The sequence below is a fragment of the Vulpes vulpes genome, chromosome 9, assembly GCF_048418805.1.
Source record: "Vulpes vulpes isolate BD-2025 chromosome 9, VulVul3, whole genome shotgun sequence".
Taxonomy (NCBI): domain Eukaryota; kingdom Metazoa; phylum Chordata; class Mammalia; order Carnivora; family Canidae; genus Vulpes; species Vulpes vulpes.
Window position 1 is genome coordinate 54950475 of NC_132788.1, and position 23770 is coordinate 54974244.

General features: G+C 45.7%; 1 protein-coding gene across 3 annotated transcripts in view; it reads left to right on the top strand.

Annotated features, from left to right (window-relative positions):
- Window positions 1-23770, top strand: part of PODXL2 (podocalyxin like 2) — a 36734-nt gene that overhangs the window by 10004 nt on the left and 2960 nt on the right. For all 3 annotated transcript variants that reach the window (XR_011994291.1, XM_072720139.1, XM_025991601.2), the window contains exons 3-6: window positions 11592-12382; window positions 13112-13186; window positions 22455-22611; window positions 23182-23243. Coding sequence is in view for 2 of the 3 variants with exons in the window: in XM_072720139.1 (XP_072576240.1) it covers window positions 11592-12382; window positions 13112-13186; window positions 22455-22611; window positions 23182-23243 (1085 nt within the window). In the remaining variant the exon portion in view is untranslated. The remainder of the gene's footprint in view (window positions 1-11591; window positions 12383-13111; window positions 13187-22454; window positions 22612-23181; window positions 23244-23770) is intronic.

The window sequence follows — 23770 nt, forward strand, 5'->3', positions numbered from 1 at the left end:
AGAATGGGCAAGCACCCCAGAAGAAGTGGAGAAAGGGGAGCTGCTTTTGCCAGGCTCCCTAAGTGCTCACCTTCCCACTGGGCCCATACCTTTCTTTCCTCGGGACGGTCTCTTCTCCATACCCCCCAAGGCAGTTTGTGAGAACACAGTACCCATAGAATAAAAATGAAGTGTCTTAGCACTACAGAAGATGCTCTTGATGCTTTGGCCAGGCCTTTCCCTTGGCCTCATCTCCTTCCCTTCTCCCACATGCCTATTATCATCCCACTTGGCAGATGTGGAACTGATTCACAGGGAAGTTAAGTGCTTTAACAAGGTCACACTTAGTCTGTGACAGAGATGGCTGGAGAATCTGTGTCTTCTTCCTGACAGTGGCTCAGGCCTGTTCCGTAGCCTCTGGTGCCACTCCTCCTGGTGCCACTCCAAATTATCCTGTCTGCTTGGAGCACTCTTCTCCAACCCAACTGCCTGGTGGACTTGACGTCATCCTGCAACACCTAGCTCGGAAGACACAGCCTCCAAGAGGCCTTTGATCTCTACCAAGCGAGCAGGACTGCACGTGGTTGTGCTTGGGGTGCCCTGTCCAAGGGTGCCTTGCCAAGCAGGGGAGCTGATACTGATGTCCAGCCTGCACGCTACTCATCAGGTCAGGGGCTGGATGGGAGGAGTGACTTTTTCCAAGTCATCAGTTCAGAGGGGCTGTGAGCTAGCAGTGGCCCTGAAATGAAACTAGCCATTCCTGCTTCTGCATCCTCACAGTACCTTGATAATATGGTGGTAGGCCATAACAGAGCCAGAAAGTATCCCAGGTGTGAGGTTGATTTGTATGGGGAGGCAGCCCAGAGAGGACAGTGTGTGCTAATCCCCTCTGCCCTCTTCTATTCCTGACCATAGAAGTCAGAGGCTCCCATCTAGGAGTTCTTTGGAAGGAAGGAAGGCATTGCCTCTTGGGGTTTGCTCCTTAGATTAGAGGAGACCCAAGGAAACTTCAAAGGGCCTGCCTGGATGAGGAGACTATCCACATGTCAGAGTGACCATGCTAAGTGCTGTCTTAACCCAGCCCTTGGGGACCTGGATATATCCATGCAGCAGGAGCAATGACTACAGAAAGCCATGCTGTGGACAAGCCCAATCTCAGATCCATTACTCTACTAGTAATTATGATATCAACCTATATATGAACACCTAGCATGTGCCAGACGCCGTGTTAGGTGTTACGGCATATTATCTCATTTAACCTCAACACTAACAAGTATATATTGTTACTCCCATTTGACCAGTGAACAAACTGAGGTTCCAGGAGATTGCATAACAGGCCAGCTGCTAAGTATAACCAAGAATCAAACCCAAGTTTTCAGACTCCATAGCTTTGACTCTTTTTATTAGGTTGCCTCTCAGCTTAACGATTTTAGTAGAGACTAACAGTTATGTCTTATATTTTACATAGTAATTATCACCATTTTTCCCATAGAATTTTCTCTTTGATTAGCTCATTTGAACTTCACAACCACTCTTTGGGGTCCACAGGCAGGAATTGTCACTGCCTCACAAATGGTGAAACCCAGGCCCAGAGAAGGTAATTGCATTGCCCAAGGCTGCACAGCTTGCGTGTGGCGGAGCTGAATGTGGAATCAGCAGCTCGTGAGCACCTGGGCATAGCAGCCTGCTGTGGGGGCATATGGATGGCGTGTGTTAAAGAGGAAGCCTGTGTGTTTCGTTGTCACTAATACCTTGCTATACATCTCATTGCTAGTTTGTTGAACCTAGAAGAGCCCAAGCTAGAGCCTTCCTTCTCTCATAGCAACGATCCTGTGGTCCTATGGCTAACACAGCCACTGGCATTTCTACTTGGCCAGTGACGAGCGGTGTGACCTTGAGTGGGTTCCTTGTCTAATCTTGGCTTTAGTTTCTCATCTGTAAGTGAGGAATGATAAATTGAAGCCTTCTCCAGCTTTAAAATATTATGGTTTCCTAACATTTCAGGTGAAAAGAGTGGTCTCAGCAAAGTAGGGAGAAAGAAATGTGATGTAGATCGCCCCTCCACCAGCTAGCATCAAGCCAACTCTAGACCTGATCAACTAATTCAGGCAGGATTGTTAATGATTAAGAACAGTTTTCCGGGTTACCCACTTATCCCAAGGCTGTCTCTCCTGTCAACCTCCACCCCTTTCATTCTCCAGTATCCTTAATAAAATTCTCTGCATGCAATTTTAATTTTCCTAGTGAACAAGCTAATTAGTGTTCTACAAGAAAAGCGGTAACTCTTCGGGGTTGACAAGTTCTAGAAACCGAACTCAGACTCACAGGCCTGTGTGAAAAAGGGGTGTTTATTGGCTCAATAACTGCAGAACCCAGGCAGGTGTTATCTAGGTGTTGAAACGAAATGTCAGAACCTGCCTTGCTTCATTGTGACTTGCCTTCACTGGCTAGTTTCATTTTCAGACATGTTGTCCCTGTGTGGTGGCTCAGTGGGCCCCAGTCATTCCAGTGTTCTCTCCTTTCACTTAGCAGCCCCAGCAGAGGGAGAACTCTGCTTCCTCACACTTCTGGAAAAGTCTCAGAATGGAGGCTCATTAGTCTGCCCTGGGTCATGAACCCATCTCTGACCCAATCCTGAGGCCAGAGGGATGGGGTTCTCTGGCCCAGACTGGTTTTTGAGTACTCCTGGAAGCCAGGGGTAGGGCCCAACACTCCTGGACCAAGGGGAGGGAAGTGAGTACATGCCAAGTGATGGTTGGACATAAAGGAACATTCATGAGTGCTATAAATCATTTTCACATATTTTTCTTTAACCTTACAGCAACCTAATGAAATCCGTAAAAGCAGGTATCCTCGGTATCACTGTTTTATACCTAAGGAAATTGGCCCAGAGAGGTTTAAAAGTGACACTACATTACACAGGTCAAATAAATAAATAAATAAATAAATAAATAAATAAATAAACTACACAGGTCATAAGTAGCAGAGCTAAATCTCAAATTTGAGATTTCCACTTTAAGACCTGCTACCACTCCATATGAAATAATTCATTAGACCATTTTATTTATTTTTTATTTTTTTATTTTTTTATTTATGATACTCACAGAGAGAGAGAGAGAGAGAGGCAGAGACACAGGCAGAGGGAGAAGCAGGCTCCATGCACCGGGAGCCCGATGTGGGACTCGATCCCGGGTCTCCAGGATCGCGCCCTGGGCCAAAGGCAGGCGCCAAACCGCTGCGCCACCCAGGGATCCCCTTCATTAGACCATTTTAATTACTATTGGCTGTGATGAATTTTGCAGAAACAAGATCATCAAAGTTGCTATCTGCTGGGACTTGGAAATGGTTTCTGTACATTGGGATTGTACCTGCTGTTAAATGACTTGACCTTCTGGTTCTCTGTACACATATCAGGCATGTTAGCTAAGAAGGTGGCTAGCTGACAGGAGCACTTGCACCTAGATGCCAACAAGAAAAAAATCCCTGTATTTTTGTTTTACTCTAGTAGTAAATATCATTCTGTGAAAATTAGATAATACAGAAAAGAATCAAATAAAAACCACTCCTAATGCCATCACCCAGAATTGGCGAATGTTAACATTTTGGCATATATCTTTCTGGAAATTTTTCCCATATGGGAATACATAAAATATGCTTTTATAAAAAATGGCAGGTCTTGTTGTTTCACTTACCAGCATCTTTTCAAGCCAGTCAACAGAGCTCTCTGCCCTCAGTTTTAAGTGGGAACAGCATCCTAAGATGGCCAGGCCACCACTGCTGAAGCACTGGATGCCTTCCAGTCTTTTGTTATGTGAACTGTGCCATGATGGGAATCCTTGAAACTGAATCATTATGAACATCCTAATTGTTTCTTTAGGGTGCATTTCTAGGAGTGGAATGACAGGTTCAGAATGTTTGTTTTTAAACCTTTTCATTCTTATTATCTTCCCACCCCCAATGTGGCCTGATTTCCATTGCCATCAGTAGCAGATTGAGTGCCTGTTTCCTGCACTCATCCAATAGTTGGTATTATTTTAAATATATACATATATTGTCAAGTTGGCAGCCCCAAAACTTTATCATCTTGTTTAATTTACATTGCTTTGATGACTACTGAGGTTGATCATTAAAAAGTCATTTTAATTATACTAAAAGCTTCTTCCCTTGAACCTCCATTTTATGAGTCTATTGTATATTTTGTTAGTGTTTTTATGTTAGTACTTGGTTGAATAACTGGCTTGAGTATTGCACTCAGGGGGCAAATTTTCTGTGATTTGACAGTAACCAAAAGGGACATTTAAAGTGATCTTTCAAGGCCACAGGCTTGGTGCCCGTCTTAATTTCATGTCTTAAGCAGGCGAGTCAGTTCATTACTATTTCAGCTGATGCCAAGAATCATCCATGAGATTATGGCTATCCTGGAAGGTAGCAATGAAGTTCTAGTGTGACCTTGATGAGCTGAGGAAAGAGACTGACAAAACCAATGAAACATAGGAGAGAAAAAATGCAACACGATCTATTTAGGGAACAAAAGACAACCCCCAAAGTGTGCTTAAAAGAAAAAGGAAAAGCCTAAAGAATCCAAGTTGTCCAGGAGTCTGGACCTTCATCAAAGTGGCCTCCTGCTGCCTCCACGCTGCCAGGTTAGGTCCAGCAGGCAGAGTGCAGTGTGAGTGCTGTGTTAAATTCAGACTGAGCTTGCATGAGTCAAGAAGCCTTACCTGACAGCTCACATCAGCTAGCTTCTAGCTCGTGAATCTTGTTCACTTTTCAGCAGTTCACTCAGCAGTATTTGTTGTGTACCTACTCTGCTATTTTTGTAACCATTCTTAAAACTGTGGCAGGTCCAGAGTTTGCACAAGAGAAGAATGATGAGGGGAAGTGTTGAGAATGAGGGATAATCCCAGTTGTTGAGCCCCAGGCAAAGGAGGCTAAATTGGAGCAACTGAGAAAATACGTAGGTTTTTATCCAGAGGGAGCTGCTTCCCAGAAGTTCCTCACTTAGCAGGTAAAACAGAAATGGGCTTAAGTTGTAAAGGAACCACGGCAAAGGGGGTTTAAGGAATTTGGGGAGGGAAAAAAAAGCCTTGAACATAGAAATGCCTAAGGAGGCATATTCTTGAAGACGGTGGCAGCCCATCTCACCTGACTTAACCATCACCTGCTCCAGATGACCCACCAGGTCCCTTTTCGTACTAGAACCCCTTGGTCCTCGGAGGCCCATTGCAGGAGCACCTGCCTGCAGATACACCCACAGTGAACTGGGTTGTGTGGAGTATAAGACAGCAGTGTGACTTGAGGAGATGGGCTCAGAGATAAGAGAGCATGCCTTCTGGGCGAGGGGATTTGAATGCATTATGTCATTTCACCCAAGCCTTGGCATCCCAGAGGGGTGGTGGGCACGTCTAGAGGCGAGTCAGCCAGCATTCTGGCCCCTGGCTGCAGAACTCTGAAGCTGAACCGTGAGCCCTTAGCTGAACCGTGAGCTGAACCTGTCGATTGTCTGGTGGTTCAACCCTAGCTTTCAAGAGATGGGCTATGCCTGCAGGTCAGATGGAGCAGGAGAGATGATGCTACTGCTGTCAGTTTGCTCCTCCCAGCATCTGAAGCCAAGTCTGGGCGTTGGTCTAACTGAGCAGGTGTGTCTTGAAAGACTGGCTTTAACCTCCCACAAGCCTGGGTTTTACGACTTTACAGCTGTGATAAATGTAGTTCCACAATTTAGAGCAAGTGTCCTCCCCTCTGTGAGCTTTTTATTCCTCATCTGTAAAAAGGAAGGCTTTGTCTTTGGAGTCCTGATTTCCCTCGGGCTCGAGGGATGATATAGTTACCAGTTAAAGCCACCAGGGGGTACTGCGACTTCACAAAGCTGGCACCCTGTGTTCAGGGAGGTAGGCTAAGGAGGCAGGCAGGGGGCCAGTGGTTGGCCAAGGTCCCAGGCACGCCTCTGCTGTCTCACCAACAGCCAGCGGACTGAGCTGTCTCCTGTGTGCACTTGCAGCATAGCCACTCCCTGAACTTCCAGGCTTTGAGGCCAAGCTGGAGCCCACTCTGGAGGGTCTGAGCTGTTGGGGACCTTTCATGTCTCCTCAGTGCCCCAGGTGTCGCTACCCTTCTGGGGACAGGGGGCAGGCTTTAACTGCCTTTCCTGCTATCTTGAATGTGTCTCCTGGGTATCTCTGTTCACAGTTGTGTCCAGGTGTGGGGAGTGCTCTGCAGGTATGCCTTCATCCCAGACGGGTTCTGGGGTTGGTGGGACCCTCCTGTTCTGACTCCAAATGCTGAAGCAGATGGGATAGGAAGCAAAGCCTAGGGCACTAAGCAGCACAGGCTCTCCCTATGTGGAGTCACAGCTCTCAGTGACAGCAGTGGGCAGGGCTCAGGACATCCTGCTGTCACTGCACTGGGGCAGCCACCTGCCTTGCATGGCCCATGTGCCTCACCCCCTGTGGCGCCATCCTCTCCTGCGTCTCTGTTGTTTTCCTGCTCCATCCCCCTGCTTCTCTTTTCCTCCTCCATTATAGTTCACTCTCTTATCCCCTCTCCAAAATGACTTCTCCCACTTCTCCCAGGCCAGTGTCGCAAATCTCCAGAAGCTTGGTCTTCTTTCCTTGGACACCTGAATGGGAAAAGCACGTTCTTACCTGTCCACCAAGTTATTCACTTCTATGTTTCTTCCTCCTGGAGCCTTCAGAAGTTCCTAGTCCAGGGTGGCCTGCCCTGTCCCTTGCCACGTTTCACTTCTCTTCTGGTGGCTCTAGCATGTTCATTAGCCAGTAGATAAGTGGTTCTCTCTCTCTCGCTCTTTCTGTAATTCCTTATTTCAAAAATAATTTCAAATTTACAGAAGATTTTCAAGAATAATTCCCATACACCCTTCACTCAGATTACCCCTGTGTTAACATTTTACCAAATATGTGTATGGACTTATAGATGTACAATTCTTTCTAAACTGTTTGACGGGTTAGACTGCAGATGCAGTGCCCCTTTATTACCTCTACATACTTCAGTGTATACTGAAGAACAGGGACGGTCTCTTACGGAATCATGTACAATGACCATCAGGAAATTAACGTGCAGGCAGCCCGGGTGGCTCAGCGGTTTAGTGCCGTCTTCAGCCCAGGGCCTGATCCTGGAGACCTGGGATTGGGTCCCATGTCAGGCTCCCTGCATGGAGCCTGCTTCTCCTTCTGCCTGTGTCTCTGCCTCTCTCTCTTTGTGTCTCTCATAAATAAATTTAAAAAACATATTTTAGGAAATCAACATGGTTACAATTATGACAAACTACTCAAACTTGCCACTCTTTTCTGCACTGGGCCAGGCAGATACTGTCTTAGCTGCCGGGAACATAGGAATGAAGAATATCACCTTGGTTGGCAATCAGAGTCAGTAGTCCTGGAAATCCTGTATTATTCTCATTTAGGACAGTAGAGGAGTTGTTGTTTTTAACGCCACTCATGTGTAAGGCACGTTTGTTGAAACTATCTCCAAAGCACAGGGTATGAGTGCTTAGAGCCTTAGAACTCATACATACAGGCATCCATTTGTCATTTGGAAAACTGAAGCCCAGAGAAATCCAGGGACTGACCATCACTTAGACTAGTAAATTGGTGGCTAAGTCTTCTGGCTACAGAGCCCATCACCCACAGCATGACCCCTTTATTGTCCAGCTTAGTTGAGAGTATTCTGTGGGAAGCCAGGCTGTCTCTGGAGGGATAGAAGGATCAACTTTTGGAAAGTCAGCATCTAATTGAATAGAGGGATTATTATTATTATTATTATTATTTTGAGTAGAGGGATTATTTAGTTAGCTTGCCCTCTTAGGAACTCCCCTACCTCAGTGGGATTCTGCTGAAGTGCACCACCATCCACCACATTCCTGTCACATTCCAGGCTGTACTGAATGTATTGGCTAATTCAAGTACTTCTTGAGGGTTTCCAGTGCACTTTGCCTCTAGACTTGACCATTTCTGCTAAAGGTATAGCTACCGCACAGCCAGCCAGAGTGCCCTCTTCTGCCTGTCAGTCAGCCAGCACACAGGTTATCAAGTCTACCTTGGGGTCATTTCTTGAACCTGTTTTCTCGTCATTCCCAATGTCATCACCTGTGTTCATCTCTCCTGGAACATTGCAGCAAGCCCCTAGCTCTTTTCTCTGCTTTCATTCATCCCCTCTCTCATCAAATTCTTGCACATTGCCATTAGGGCAATCTTCTAACCATAAAATCTCATGATTCTGAGGGATTGTATATGTTCATTGCCCTGGCATCCATGTGGCATGCTATTTTTTTTTTAAAGATTTTATTTACTTATTCATGAGGGACAGAGAGAGAGAGAGAGAGAGAGAGAGAGAGAGGCAGAAACACAGGGAGAGGGAAAAGCAGGCTCCATGCAGGGAGCCTGATGTGGGTCTCAATCCTGGGTCTCCAGGATCACACCCTGGGCTGAAGGCAGCACTAAACTGCTGAGCCACCTGGGCTGCCCGTGTGACATGCTGTTATACCATCTTCCTGCCAAGTGGCCATTTCAATTATGTTTTTATGCATTGTATTTATTTTTATATATATATTGAAGTAAAATATTTTTATTATTTTATATACTTGTTTTATGGGTGTAATTTCCTCGAGTCTCTCTGGAGGTGTAAAGAACAGATTTTTCTAAGTTCTCCTTGTTTACCAGATTAACTTCTCTCAGAGGAGAGTTGCTTTGCTTTCTCCCTTTCATGTTTCTCTATGAGCCTGGGTTTCCTCTAATGTCCTGTGAGTCCTGATCATTCTTTCATTTTTATAAAGATGATACTAGATTGCTCAGTATTAGAGGCTGGTGTAGGTCTCTTCAGTATTCTGTGGTCTCTGCTCCATGAGCACACCTCTCTCCTAAACACCATGGCTGTCTGCTTTGTGTAGTGAATAGGTAAGCTTCCCTGTGGAGTATGTACAGGGGATGAGGAGTGGAAGATGTTAAGTTACCAGTTTCTTCTACTAGTTACCAGTTACTTCTACTTCTAACAAAAGTACAGTGAGTAGAGTATTCTAATTATTTGTCTAAATAGTATAGTGTGCTTTCAATTATCACTAAGATCAATCAGCTAAAAATTATACTTTTTCTCATAAGAAGTCAATTTTTCCTTTGGTAATAATTCTCAGAGTTGTATGGATCCATTTGAATGCTTATTTCATAGACCCACTGCACAGCTTCTCTCAAGAGATTTATTTTCATGACTTCCTCTCAGGTTTCTTGATTCCTGTGTCTTTTTTGGATTTCTTGGGGGAACTTCCTTAAATACCTTTCTCAGAATCAGTGGATTGAAAGACCTTTCTTTGAATATATGAAAACGTCTGTTTTATAATCATACTTGAATGATAGTTTAGTTGGGTATAAAATACCAGGTTCAAAATACACTTCCCTTAGCATTTTGAATGCATTTTCAGTTTCCTTTCTGCAGTCTAGTGTTATGAATTAGAAACTTGGTGATAATTTGATAATCTCTTTATTGTAACTTTATAGGTTAACCTGTTCTTTTTCTGAGAGCTTTTAGGATCTCCTCTTGCTCCTTAGAATTCTGAAATATGGGGATTCCTGGGTGGCTCAGCGGTTTAGCACCTGCCTTTGGCCCAGGGTGTGATTCTGGGGTCCTAGGATTGAGTCCTGCATCAGGTTTCCTACATGGAGCCTGCTTCTCCCTCTGCCTGTGTCTCTGCCTCTCTCTTTCTCTCTCTCTCTCTCTCTCTCTCTCTGTCTCTCTCTCTCTGTGTGTGTCTCTCATGAATAAATAAATAAATAATCTAAAATAATAATAAAAACGAATTCTGAAATGTCATGAGAATGAAGCTAGATGTAAGCCTTTTATCATTCACCTCAAGTATATGCCCTTTCAATGTGAAGATTCCTGCTGCCAGGTGTGGGAAATTTTCTTCTTTGGCTCTTTATCCTTTCCATTTTAAGGGTTCTTATCTTTTTATAAATCATATTAGATATTAGACCTCTTGCACTGGTCATCTGTTTCTTTTAACTTTTCTCTCTTGTCCTTTTACTTTTGCTCTAAAGATTTTTCCTTGACTTTTTTCTTCCAGATGTTCTATTGAATTTTTATATTTTGACAATTTCATTTCAGTTTCTACAGACTTTTTCTTTTTTAGAGATTATTTGATTCTCTTATTAGCCTTTTTTTATTTTAGGGATGCAGTATCTTTCGGTCTCTCTGAGATACTAACTGGAATTTAAAGATTATCTTCCATTTTCTTTTCTTATTTTTAAACTTTATTTATTTATTCATGAGAGACACAGAGAAAGGGGCAGAGATACAGGCAGAGAGAGAACCAGGCTCCCCACAGGGAGCCTGATGTGAGACTTGATCCCAGGAACACATGATCATGATCTGAGCCAAAGCCAGATGCTCAACCACAGAGCCACCCAGGTGCCCCTGTCTTCCATTTTCTGAATTTTCTATGTTTTGTGTCCTTTTGCTCCCATAGTTATTCTCTCTCTCCTTGATTCTGTTAGAAAGGGAGCCCCTTTTCCACCGTCTCTCCTGGTGTTTGTCTTGGCTGAGGGATTATTTGTTCCTGTGATGTCATCTGCTTTCTACATTCCCAAAATATATCTAAACCTTTAAAACTTTGACAGTTGAAAAGCCATTCTACCATTTGATGGAAATTTTGGAGGAGGAGGCTCAGTTCACCACCTTGAACCACCTCTCTCATGTCTGAAGAGTGCTTTAAAACAGTCTTTGATATTTGTTTTGCAACAAGATGGCAACCAATAAAATTTCTTGCTAGAAATAGCTTCTGGTGTTTTGAATAAATCTCTAAGAGAACTGGCCCATGACTTTGCTATGTCATTACTCTGAAGAGGCCTAGGCTTCAGTGAAAAGCCAGAACAAGTCCTGCTGTCCAGGAGGCCTCCTAAGTTCCACACTTCAAGATATGGTTCCTAGGAATGGCAGGGAGGGTAAAATTCCTCCTGTCACTACCAACAGTGACCATGTCAGTTCTGTGCTCAGCCAGTAGTCTCTCTTGAGCTCTTCTGACATCTTTTTTATTTCCCATCCAGGGGCTAAAGGTCATGATCTCTGTGTCTCTTCTGTTCCTGTGATCAGAGGGTTCTCAGACCTCGTTTGATGGTTTTACCAAGAGGCCTCCCATTACAACCCATTGGAAAAGAGATAAAAGGAACCTTTTCTAATGGGTTGTCTGGGATCTTCTTGGAGAAATCCCCAGAGGAGGAAACATAAATGCATTATAAGAACTATAGAGATGTTAACTTCTTGTCATGGACTGTCATCAAGGGCTGTCTCTGAGGGGTGCAATCATACAAACTTTCTTTCTACTTTTATACATTCTTGTGTTCACAGAATTTTAGTGGCAGATTTGTGTCATAATCATCATGAAGGAAATAAGGACTAGCCTGGCCCTCATCTCCCCAACAGTCTGCCTCCCAGATTCCCACCACCCAGCCTTATTTCTCATTCCTTTCGAGTAGGCTTGGTAGTCTGACTCCCCACCATCTCCCTGTGGGTCTCACGGTTCCTTTATATCATCTGCTCAGCGAATACTGAACAAATCAATGATGGATGATGAAACTAGTGAATGAGGTTTCTGTCTCTATTCTTAGACTACGTCTTTCCAGACTTGACTGAGAAGGCGGGTCCAATAGAAGATACCAGCCAGGGTCAAGAGGTGCCAAGTCTACCCTCCCCTTTGCCCAAGATGAACCTGGTGGAGCCACCCTGGCATATGGCTCCTGGAGAGGAGGAAGAGGAGGAGGAAGAGGAGGAGGAGGAGGAGGAAAGGGAGAAGGGGGAGGTAGAGAAGGAAGAAGAAGAGGACGAAGAGGAGCTGCTGCCTGTGAACGGATCCCAAGAAGCAGCCCAAATTCAGGTCCACAGCTTTCCTCCCACCAGCAGCAGTGAGATGTCAGGGGCTGCCAAATACAGGCATGAAGAATCTGGGGACCAGGCCTCTTTGGATGTGGAGGTGGGGAGCAGCATGGAGCCCAGCCTGTCACCACCCGCAGTCACCCCAAGTACAGTGACCCCAGGGGGTCAGGACTTTGTCAGCCAGGAGGCAGGGGGCACAGTGCTGCCAGTGGAAGGGCATGGGGTAGACTTTGAGGCTCCTCAGGAGGCAAGTGAGGAGGCCACTGTGGGAGCAGTGGGGTTGGCTGGCAAGCAAGGGGAAGTGCCGTCCTTGGCATCATTCCCTCAGACAGAAGCTCCCAGCGGGGCTGAGACACCAGATGAAGACCCCCTTTACCCTGGAGCCTCAGCCTCTTTCCCCCTGGCCCCCCGAGACGTGGAACTGACACCTTCCTCTGCTACCTTGGGACGAGAAGACCATAGCCATCAGCCCCAGGAAGGACAGGCTGTGGAAGCCCAGTCCAGAATACCCTGGGATTCTACTCAGGTAAAGTGAGGGCACATGAAGACCATGTGACTGTCTCTCTCTCTAAGGACCCTGGTGGTCCCCTGGCTGCACAGTGTGGATGGGAGGGGCTGCCAGGCTGAGATGGGTGTCCCCAGTATAGCATGTAGAGCCCCAGCAGAACTTTTGCGGCGCACACCTCGTAGCCCTGCATGGGCTCTTGTTAGAGCTCCGTTCCCCTGGCCTGCATGGCCTCATTCAGTGCTGCTGCTGCCACCTGTGGCCTTCCAACTGCCTGACCTGTGCCCCCGCCCCCATCTCCATACCTGCTCCCCTAGTGCAGTCGCCACCTACTCTCCTGCTCACCCCTGCCCAGCATATGCCCAGGTCAGTGCTCACATGTGGGAAAGGACAGAGGGAAGGGAGTCCCAAATTGCCAGCCTGTGTATCTGGCCTGCAGTTCTGTTTTCGTTCAGCCTACAGAACAAGAAACCCCTGCAGGGTTGCCACTGAAGGCCAGTAGCTGGGGCAAGCCCTGTCAGGCCTCTCCTGCCTGTCCTTGAAGATATCCTCTGTGCAGTCCCTGGAGACATCTGGGGCTGGAGCCTGGGCATGCCATCTTGCAGAGGCTGTCAACTCTCACCTAGCTGTCACTAACCTGCACCTGGCCTTCACCATCCAGCTGCTCAAAGGGTTTCCATCCGTACTTTCTCTGGATGCTTTTCTTAATGCCTTTGTAATTGTCACCCTTCTTTTTGGTTTACTGCGCAGGTGATCTGCAAAGACTGGAGCAACCTGGCTGGGAAGAACTACATCATTCTGAACATGACGGAGAATATAGACTGTGTGAGTGCAGAGCTAGGCGGGGACCACAGGGCAGGATGGGGACTGGCGGGCCGGCAGAGTGCAGGCAGAGGGAGTACCCGGGGATGGGGAGGGCTTAGTCTAACCCAGTGGCTGAACCAGCACCCACCCCTGTCTAAAAGAGGAGTGTCTTCATATGCTTAAATTCCTAAGGGCCCTTTTGTTCTTGCCCTGCTCTGTGTTTAATTTCAAGGATTGGTTTCATTCACACGTGCAATGTCTTATCTCCTGGGGGGTTATTGAAACAGTCTTTTAAAAGTCATTTTCCTTATTTGTTAGTTTAGGTCTTGCTTTTCTCACATGCATTTGCTCCTCAGATGTCTGGTGGGTTCATTGTGAGCTATTTAAGGAGGGCCATCAAAAAGCTGGTTGAAGCTTTCAGCTTGTAGTGGAGTTTATTACCTGTGGCTTCTCAGGAGGGTGGACTGGCTGGGCCATTTGACAATTTTTAATGTCAACACTTTTAGATCCTTCCTCTTGGGTGACTAGATTCTTTGAAAAAGGAACGTCTGTCCTCCTGAGAGCATAAAGGGCTGGTTGCCAGTGTTGTGGGAGCCAGGGTGGGGAGATGAATGGGCGCCCTGGTGTTAAAACACGTGTGCATGGATACATTCACTTATTCTCTCTCTGAGCACGAGCCTCTGCCACAGGTGCACCCAGTGTCCTCCAGGTCAGAGGGCCTTTCTTTTACCCTCTTTGCAGAATCAAGTTCCAATCTTTTGCCAGGGGGTAGGGACATTCGTCAGCTCTGCAGTGCTGGGGAGAGGAATTAGGGATCCAGCTGCTTCTTAAACAGAGTTTCAAACAGTTTTCCTATTTTTAGATCCATTTTCATCCTCCCTTCCAAAGGTAACCAGTGCTGCTTATTCAAGAGCATTTTAGTTGGAGTTTGACAGCATAAGTGTGATTGCTTCTCAGCTTGTCCCATTTTGGCTTAGGATTCGGCTCTTCAGGGCTTGCTAGATTAGGAAATCCTAACTCATCCATATGCCTCCAGTGCCCAGACTTCATTGCTCTTGTCTCCTCTTTCTGTTTTTGTCTTTGTGGTTTTAGACCTCAAAAAAATGCTTTAATCTTGTTTAGTGGGTTTGGGGAAATATAAAAATATGTGCACGTATTTAATTCAAAAGTGACCCATAAGGTTGTCTTCTTTTATCCCATTATAAATAATAAACAAGTGAGTTTTTTAAAACATGATTGGTATGTTTTAATCTGTTGCAGTGATTATTTATTTTTACTGGTGCTTATATGCCAGTGCGAGCCTCTTTGCATTGGCTTCTAGGTCTTTTTGACCAGCGTGTTAGTGTTTGATAGTTTCCTTGCTTTTTGGTATAATAAGGTGTTCTGGGCTCATCTTGTACTTTCCCTCCCCTAGACATGAAATCAACATTTCTCCAAGCCCTCATTGCATTTATTGGGAAATGGTACTTAGAGACCACAGTGTGGGTCCTTGAGACCCTTAAATTTTGTGTGTGTATTTGAACATTAAAGTCATATGTCTCTCCTCTTTCCAAATAAGACATACATTTATAAAAATGCTTTCATTCTGCCTCCCCTTTTTTTTGTCATTAGTTTTCTTCATTTATTATTTGCTCTCTGCCTAATTAGTCATTTTTAATGCTGGATTATTTTTTATCATGGTAAAAAAATCTAATGTAAAATTAATCATCTTAAGGTACTATAGTGGTGTTAAGTATGTTAACGTGTTGTTAACTTTTCATCTTGTAAAACTAAACTCTGTCCACATTAACCACTCTCCCAGACCCCCAACAACCACCATTCTACTTTGTGTCTTTAGGAATTTGGCTCTAAGTATGCCTTACAAGTGGAATCAAGCATTTGTTCTTCTGTGACTGCTTTATTTCACTTAGCAGAATGTTCTCAAGGCCCATCCATGCTGTAGTGTGTGTAAGAATTTCCTCCTTTTTAAAGTCTGAATAATATTCAGATGTATCTGTATCAGCCCTTATTTAAAGAATGCCTTTGATTTTGTCATGTTGTTCTTTTGTAGCTTTTTGTTTTATAGAATTTCAGAAGACTGGCACAAAGAAATCCTATGTATCTTTCAGCCAAACTCACCAGCTCTTAGCGTTTTTCCAAATCATTCAAGAGCAAGTTGAAGGCATTGTTTCCTTCTGTTCCTCCCTCTTGAAACATTGGTGTATATGTCTTGTCTTCAGAAGAAGAAGAGTCCTTTAGTTCACTAAGGTACAGTGATCAAAATCAGGACGTTCACACTGATGGACACAAAAGTATAATTTATAGACCTTCTTCAGATTTCATCAGGGGTCTAGGATCTAGCCCAGAACCAGGCAGAGTATTCAGTTTTCATGTTTCTTTGGTTTTAAATCTGAAACAATTCCTTAGCTTGTCTTTGTGTTTAATGACCTTGACATTGTTGAAAAGTAATAGGAGTAATAATGTGCATCAAAATGATGGAGCTTTACAGAGAACACATCTTCAGAGAATGATAGGGAGAGAAGTGCTGACAGTCTCATAGAGAAAGTCGTGTGAGATAAAGCTTCAGTTCTGGGAATCTGATCTGTAAGATTTAGAAAGAGCAGTGCAGATTTACAGCTTCTTCTCTTTTACCTGAGATATCATAGGTAATGCACACAGAGGAAACTAGAAAGCAGCCTGGGAAGAAAATCCAGGAGAGGAAGCAGAAAGATAAAGTAGTAAAGCAGAGGTATTGCCCTTGAGTTCTGTATGGCAAAAGGAAATTCTCAGTAGCGTCTCTCAGCACAGAGGACTGGATCGCAGACCTGAAGGCAGAAACAGCTGGGGTGAAATTGAACCTTCGTCTGAGGCCCCTGAGTTGCTGGGTGCACATTATGTCTTGTACTTCCCAGCCCTACCCTGGAATTGGCCCTTTCTTCATGGAGCCCTGGTTCCTTCTAATGAGGAAAAGGTATTTAGAAACAAGATCTGGGCTTCTGGTGTACTCATGGCTACTGGGGTGTCATTGTTCCTTGGCCCTTTTGGAAGAGAGCTAAGAGAGATAGGTCTGTATTTTTTCTCTGTAGAATATAATTTATATTATATTATATTATATATTATATATGTGCACATACACACACATATATGTGCTCGTATATGTTTATATACGCACCCACACATATTTATAATGATGACTTTAGTAGTTAGGGTAGTAGGGTAGTTTAGTAGTAGTTAACATTCCAGTCTTCCAGTTCCAATCTAGGACCATTGGCTCTTCCCAGACTTCTCCTGTTGCACAGTTGTATCTTCTTTCGCCGACAGAAACCCAATTCCCAACAGGTTTAGTGTATTTACTCATTTGTTCAGTTCTAGAATACTTGACAAGTGGTTGCAGTTTTTAACCACACCACTGCAACCAAAAACCTACTAATAAGCAAAACTCAAGATCTTCTTGTAGCTTCTTTTATCTTTAGATGACTCTGAGGTTACCTGAGTTAATTCCTTTCTCTTTTGGTGTAGTTACACATTTGAGATAGGTTTCTGTTTGTCTTCAGTTTTAGATTCCCACCCCCATCCTTGTTGATATATTTGTATTTTTGAGCATGTAAAACATTAATATGGTTCTAAATATCTAAATGACACAAAAATGTTTGCTTACATACAGAAACACCCCCTCCCCGATCACCTCTCGCCTTTCATTCCCACCCACTCCCTCCAGGTAACCAATCTCATTAGTTTCTGGTTATCTTCCCTGTGTTTCTCTTCATAGAAACAAGCAGATAGATGTATAATTTCTTCCATTCTTTCTTGCAGGAAAATGTAGCATACTATTTATATTTTTATTAGTTTGCTAGGGTTGTCATAACAAAGTACCACACTGGATGGCTTAAAAACATAAATTTATTCCCTCACTTTTTTAAAGGCTGAAAGTCCAAGATCAAGGTGTCAGCAGGATTGATTTCTCCCGAAGCCTGTCTCCTTGGTTTGCAGATGGCCATCTTACCCCTGTGTCTTCACATGGTTGTCCCTCTGTGTTTGTCTGTGTCCTTAATCTCCTCCTCTTATAAGGACACCATCAGATTGTATTGGATGGGGCCACCCTAACAACCTCATTTTAAATTAATCACCTCGTGAAAGACCTATCTCCAAATATAGTCAACATTCTGAGGTGCTGGGGGTTAGGGCTTCAACATAAACTATTGGGCGGGGGGGGGGGGGGGGGGGGAGGGGGGACACATTTAGTCCATAACATTATTCCTCTGTATTTAGCTTTTCTTGCTTGACAATATATGCTGGAAATCACTTTATGTTAATTTATGGAGATTATTCTCAATCATTTTATTTTTACAACTGAAGAATACCCCATTATGTGTATGTATTGTAGGTTATTCATTAAATTTCCTTTGTGTGGGCATTTGGGTGGTTTCCGATATTCTGTGGTTACTTACAAGGCTGCATCAAATAACCTTGTTTGTATGTATTTTTGTGTTGTTGCGATGTATCTTCAGAGTAAGTTTCTAGAAGTGGGATTGCATATACAATTTGTTAGATATTACCAACTTTCCATTTCTCTCTGATTCTCATTTGAATCTTATTGGGCCTTATTTTTCTGCCTACAAAGTATCTTGGCAATTTTATGCTTTTTCTCCTCCCCATGGACACAGGCACATGATAGAGCCCCTTATAGCTCCTCCAGGTGAGCAGGAATGTTTTCAAGTCCCTGTTTCACTGAAAGGGCTGCTCTTTGGAGGCTTCTGTTCCATTCTGGTACTCTGCTCTAGTTCTTCATCTCACGTGGGCCAAGAACACATAAGCATTTAAAGCCAAGTCTCCAGCTCCCAGGTTCCATCTCTGGACCCTGGGCCCTTAGGAATTGCTGCAGCTTTGGCACCTGCTCAGTCTTCTGGCTTTGAGTTCCCTCTGCTTCTGCCTATGTTTTTTCCCAGTATTTCTCTGTACCAAGGTGGCAGAGCAGGACTTTCATCAGCTCTGTCTGCTGTATTGGCACAAGTCAAAATGATAGGCAGGGTGTTCCTTCCTGTTTGCCATAAGGACCACACCAGACACTTGGAGAAGTTGCATGTAACTTCAGGGCATTGGAAATGGGTGCTTGGATTTCCCCCTACTGTGGGGGAAACAGTGTGATGTATGGGAAGGACCAGCAGGGAAGATAACTTAAACTCATGAGTGCATTGCACTTAAGAAAAGCTCTAATGGGGCAGACCGGGTGGCTCAGTGGTTCAGCACCTGCCTTCAGCCCAGGACGTGATCCTGGAGTTCGGGTCAAGTCCCACATTGGGCTCCCTGCATGGAGCCTGCTTCTCCCTCTGCCTGTGTCTCTGCCTCTCTCTCTCTATCTCTCTCTCTCTCTCTCTGTCTGTCTCTAATGAATAAATAATCTTAAAAAAAAAAAAGTTAAAAAAAAAAGAGCTTTAATGACTTACAATATACATGCAGAAAAGCACACAGATCATAAGTGCGTAGCTTGATGGATCATCCCAAAGGGACCACAGCCATGTAATCAGCCCCCACATGAAGACATGGAACATGATCAACACCACCAGAAGCCCTTCTCATTCTCCCTTCTAGACACTGCTCCCTCCAGGGAAACCATTTTCTTGATTTGTAACCACATACATTGATTTTTGCATGCTTTTGAACTTTTTATGAAGTATTTTGTGTCTGGCTGTTTGCACTAAACATTCTGTTTTTGAGATTTATCTGGATGGCTTCATGTAGTGAAGTTTGTTCATCTGTATAGTATTCCATTACTGTATCCATTCTGATGCTGCTGGGCCTTTGGGTAGTTCCCAGCTTCAGGCTGTAGGGCATATGCTGCTGTGGATGTTCTTGCACACATATTTTGGTGAGCATATGAATACAACTGTATATGCAGGGACATGGTCTCTGCATATATTCACCTTGAATGGATGCTGTCTGACAACTTTCCAAAGTGTTTGTACCAAGTTATACTACCTCCAGCAGTGTGTGTCAGGTCTGGTTCCTCCATGTCTCTGTCAACCACTGAGCCACCCAGGTGCCCCTGGTTAGTTTTTTCAAGTCCATTTAGGAAATCTTCGCCTACTCTGAGTTCATGAAGATAGCTTTCTTATTTTTTAAGAAAATTCTCTATTTTAGAGAGAGAGAGGGAGAGCACATGCATGGGGGGGCGGGCGGTGGGAGAGACAGAGGGAAAGGAAGAGAAACTCAAGCAGACTCTGTGGTGAGCATGGAGCCCAATGCAGGGCTCAGTCTCATGACCCTGAGATCACAGTCTGCACCGAAACCAAGAGTTGGACGCTCAACCAAGTGTGTCACCTAGGCACCCCTGAAGATAGCATTTTGTGCTTACTTCTCAAAGCTGTAATCTGGAATCCATCTAGAATTAATTGTAATATGAAGTATGAGTCAAGGTACATTTTTTTTCTTTTACACTGGGATAGCCAGTTGTCCTGGCACCTGTGACTAAGTACTTTTAATCCTCACATTAAAATGGTGTTAGGACCAAAGCCCGTGTTTTCAGATGAGGAAACTGAAGCTCAGAGAGGTGCAGTGTTTTGTTAAAGGTCGCAGAGCTGATGAGTGGCAGAACCAGGATTTGAGGAGTACCTGGGTGGCTCAGTGGTTAAGCGTCTGCCTTTGGCTCAGGGCATGATCCTGGGATCCTAAGATCCAGTCCTGCATCAGGCTCCCTGCAGGGAGTCTACTTCTCCCTCTGTGTATGTCTCTGCCTCTCTCTCTCTCTGTCTCTCAGGAATTAAAAAAAACAAAAACAAAACAAAAACAAAAACAAAACTTAAAAAAAGAATCAGGATTTTTTTTTGTATATTTTTTTAATTGGAGTTCGATTTGCCAACATAGCATAACACCCAGTGCTCATCCCGTCAAGTGCCCCCCTCAGTGCCCCCCTCAGTCACCCCATCCCCTGGCCCACCTCCCTTTCCACCACCCCTTGTTCGTTTCCCAGAGTTAGGAGTCTCTCATGTTCTGTCTCCCTCTCTGATATATCCCACTCATTTCTCTCCTTTCCCCTTGATTCCCTTTCACTATTTTTTGTATTCTCCAAATGAATGAGACCATATAATGTTTGTCTTTCTCCTTCTGACTTACTTCACTCAGCATAATACCCTCCAGTTCCATCCATATTGAAGCAAACGGTGGGTATTTGTCGTTTCTAATGGCTGAGTAATATTCCACTGTATACATAGACCACATCTTCTTTATCCATTCATCTTTTGATGGACACCGAGGCTCCTTCCACAGTTTGGCTATTGTGGACATTGCTGCTATGAACACTGGGGTGCAGGTGTCCCGGCGTTTCACTGCATCTGTATCTTTGAGGTAAATCCCCAACAGTGCAATTGCTGGGTCGTAGGACAGTTCTATTTTTAACTCTCTGAGGAACCTCCACACAGTTTTCCAGAGGGGCTGCACCAGTTCACATTCCCACCAACAGTGTAAGAGGGTTCCCCTTTCTCCACGTCCTCTCAACATTTGCTGTTTCCTGTCTTGTTAATTTTCCCCATTCTCAATGGTGTGAGGTGGTATTTCATTGTGGTTTTGATTTGTATTTCCCTGATGGCCAGTGATGCGGAACATTTTCTCATGTGCTTGTTGGCCACGTGTATGTCTTCTTTGATGAAATTTCTGAAGAATCAGGATTTGAACCCAGATTTATTTGATTCCAAATTCAGAGTTTTCTCCCCAGGCCACTGACACTCAGTTCCCATCTGCAAAATAAATAGCATGAAATATATAGTCATCAGGCACTGCCAGAATGGACATTGTGCATCTGTGGGCTTATGCCAGGCAGACATCTTGACCCAGGAAATGTGGGGTATGCACATGTAGGGGATCCCAGGCCCATGGAATGCGGGAGGATTTGCCTGTGGGTAGGATTGTGTTTCTTTTGTAAGCAGGGAGGCTGCTGGGTGCAGTGCGTGCTTCTCAGGCAGATGCAGGTGTGTCCCCTTTCCCTGCATACACATGCACACACATGCACATGAAGACAGTAAGAACTATTTTGGGAAAAGGGCTTTCCTAGCTTTCTAGGTACCAATTTTCTCCCAAATTCAGAACCAAGTAGGCTTTCTGTTCGGCGAGTGAGTGCCAAGGCTTGAGCTTGCACCTGGCACTTGCCAAGGTAACAAGGAACTTCGGTCCCTGTGGTAGCCTTTAGATTGGCATGATGATCAGGAAGGCTCACTAGCTTGGGCTCTAACGGAAAGGAATTAGGAATGTCAGAACCCCACATGGTCTGATGAGGTGCCTGGGCCTTACAGGCAGCCCTGGCTCAAAGCTCAAAGTTCTAAGGCAGTGTACTCAGAAGAGTGCTAAACAGCTGGGGCAGGTATCTTGCTCAAAGCTTTGGAGGCCAGGAGCAGAGGTCAGTGATTCCCTGGGGACAAGAGGGAGAAGGCTGCTGAAGCAGAGCCTGGGGGTGGGGAGCAGCAACAGGGACAGTGAGGGTCTTTTCCCTGATGGGGCGAGATTGGTGGCCTGCGTGGGTTTCTGCCACTCACTGAGTTCCGGGCCGGTACCTGCCTCTTGTTTCATTTTTAAAAATTACATGATTATATATACACAAGGTGAGGAAAATCTAAAGAGTATGAGAGTGTTTGATGAGAACAAAATCTGCTTATATCCCTCCTGCTCCTGGCCTGGCTTCCAGGGATTACCATTTTAGCCATATCTGTTTTCATTCTTCTACTCTCTACTGCCACCATAAAAGTACTCAGACATCTTTCTTGACTCCCCAACTTTGGGCTGTATCTCTGCAATGACGAGATAAGCATGTCACTGTTTTCCCACCTCCCCTCCTGGGTTTGGTGGCTGTATGGCAGTGTGCATATTGTACCCCTGACACCCTAGTCTATCCATCCCTTGCACTACACCCTTGAATACTCCAGCCTGGCCAGCATACTTCCATTCACATGAGACACCCACTTCCCAGACTTGTTGCATATGAGCATCTCTGTCTCCAGGCTCAGCTGTGAGTACCCCTGGGCACACACCATGCTTTCCACATGTGAGCGGCCTAGGCAGTAAGGAGCAACTGGATGCCTGTGGGGAACCAGTAGGTGTATGCCTTGCTGTTCCACAGTTCTGCCCAACGGCCAGGCTCACAGTGTCTCAATGGTCCCCAGGGCTACAAGAACACCCCCTCTAGAAGAGCCAGCTGGCCTTTCCCGGTGTTTGGCCACTGGGAGGTTGGAGGTTGGAGTGGGTGGTGTTGGGGTAACCTAGAGGCAGGGGGTTAGTAGAGCCCTCTCCCTTACCAGGCATGGGGGCTCTCTTTTTGTCCTTGTAGGAGGTGTTCCGGCAGCACCGAGGGCTGCAGCTTCTGGCCCTGGTGGAGGAGGTGCTGCCCCGCCACGGCAGTGGCCGCCACGGGGACTGGCACATCTCCCTGAGCAAGCCCAGTGAGAAGGAGCAGCACCTTCTAATGACCTTGGTGGGCGAGCAGGGTGAGCGGGGGCAGCATGCAGAAGGGAGGGCCCAGGGAGGCAGCATGAAGCTGGCACTGTTTCCTGAGGGCCACGGGAGGTCTGCAGAACCACAGGAAAGCATGCAGATGGGGCTCTGAACTTGGACCTCTAGGACAGCAGGATGAGGTAGTGGCTGGACCTCTAGTATAGGGCTCAACTGCAGTTGAACTGGAGTTCTGGAGAAGGGGTGGAGGGTGTGAACGTCAGGATTAGGAGAAGAGGTGTGGTTTCAGTACTGAGGGAGACGATGGGCACTGCATGCTGAGTTGTGGGCTGCAGAGGGGGCATGTTCAAAATGCAGCAGTATGGGGCTGTGGGAGTGACTGCCTGCTGTCCCACCTGCCACGTGGTGGGCATCCACTCAGTCCTTTTGAACGAGTTAGCCAGCAGAAAGCAAGCATAGGAGAGAGTGGAAACGCACACACCTTGAGGCCTTCCTGTGGTTGGGAGTGGGGAAGCAAGCTCCCAGAAGCTCAAGCCAGAGGCTGTCCCAGGGAGCTGGGGTCGCCCCAGGACCAAGGGTGCACTGAAGATGATGTTTCCCCCCAGGGGTGATGCCCACTCAAGATGTCCTTTCCATGCTGGGTGACATCCGAAGGAATCTGGTGGAGGTAAGAGGGCAGGGACCTGCTCCCCTCTCATTCCTTAGAGCTCTGGGAGCAGAGGGTAGGAGATAGCCTGTGTGGTAGTGCCAGGAGCAGAAGACCGGCTCTTGTTCTGGGCAGCTCCTCCTTTCAATTCTCCTAAGACAGTTCCCATGGGAGAGACAGAGTGTGTAGGAACATGTACACACAACCGCAGTGTTTGCAAGATGGCCGGAGTGAGAGGGCCCAGAGGGGGTGGTGATCAGGACAGGACTCAGAGAGGAGGGGACCTCAAGGAGGATCTGGACTGGTGAGTGGGAGTCTTGTGGGTTGGTAGTGGGAGCAACCCCGTGTCTGGCCCAGGAACTGATCAGAGACCTGGTGGGGTGGGACAGCGTGATGCAGTTCCAGAAACCACAGGAGAAAGCATGACAGGCTTGGGCGTGCTTCAGAAGCCATCAGCTAGGCACTGTCTGTAGGGACGGGGCTCAGGCTCAGGAGACGGTCATGCCATCCTGAGAGGCAGCCCTGACCCAGGGCAGTTGGCCAGCTGC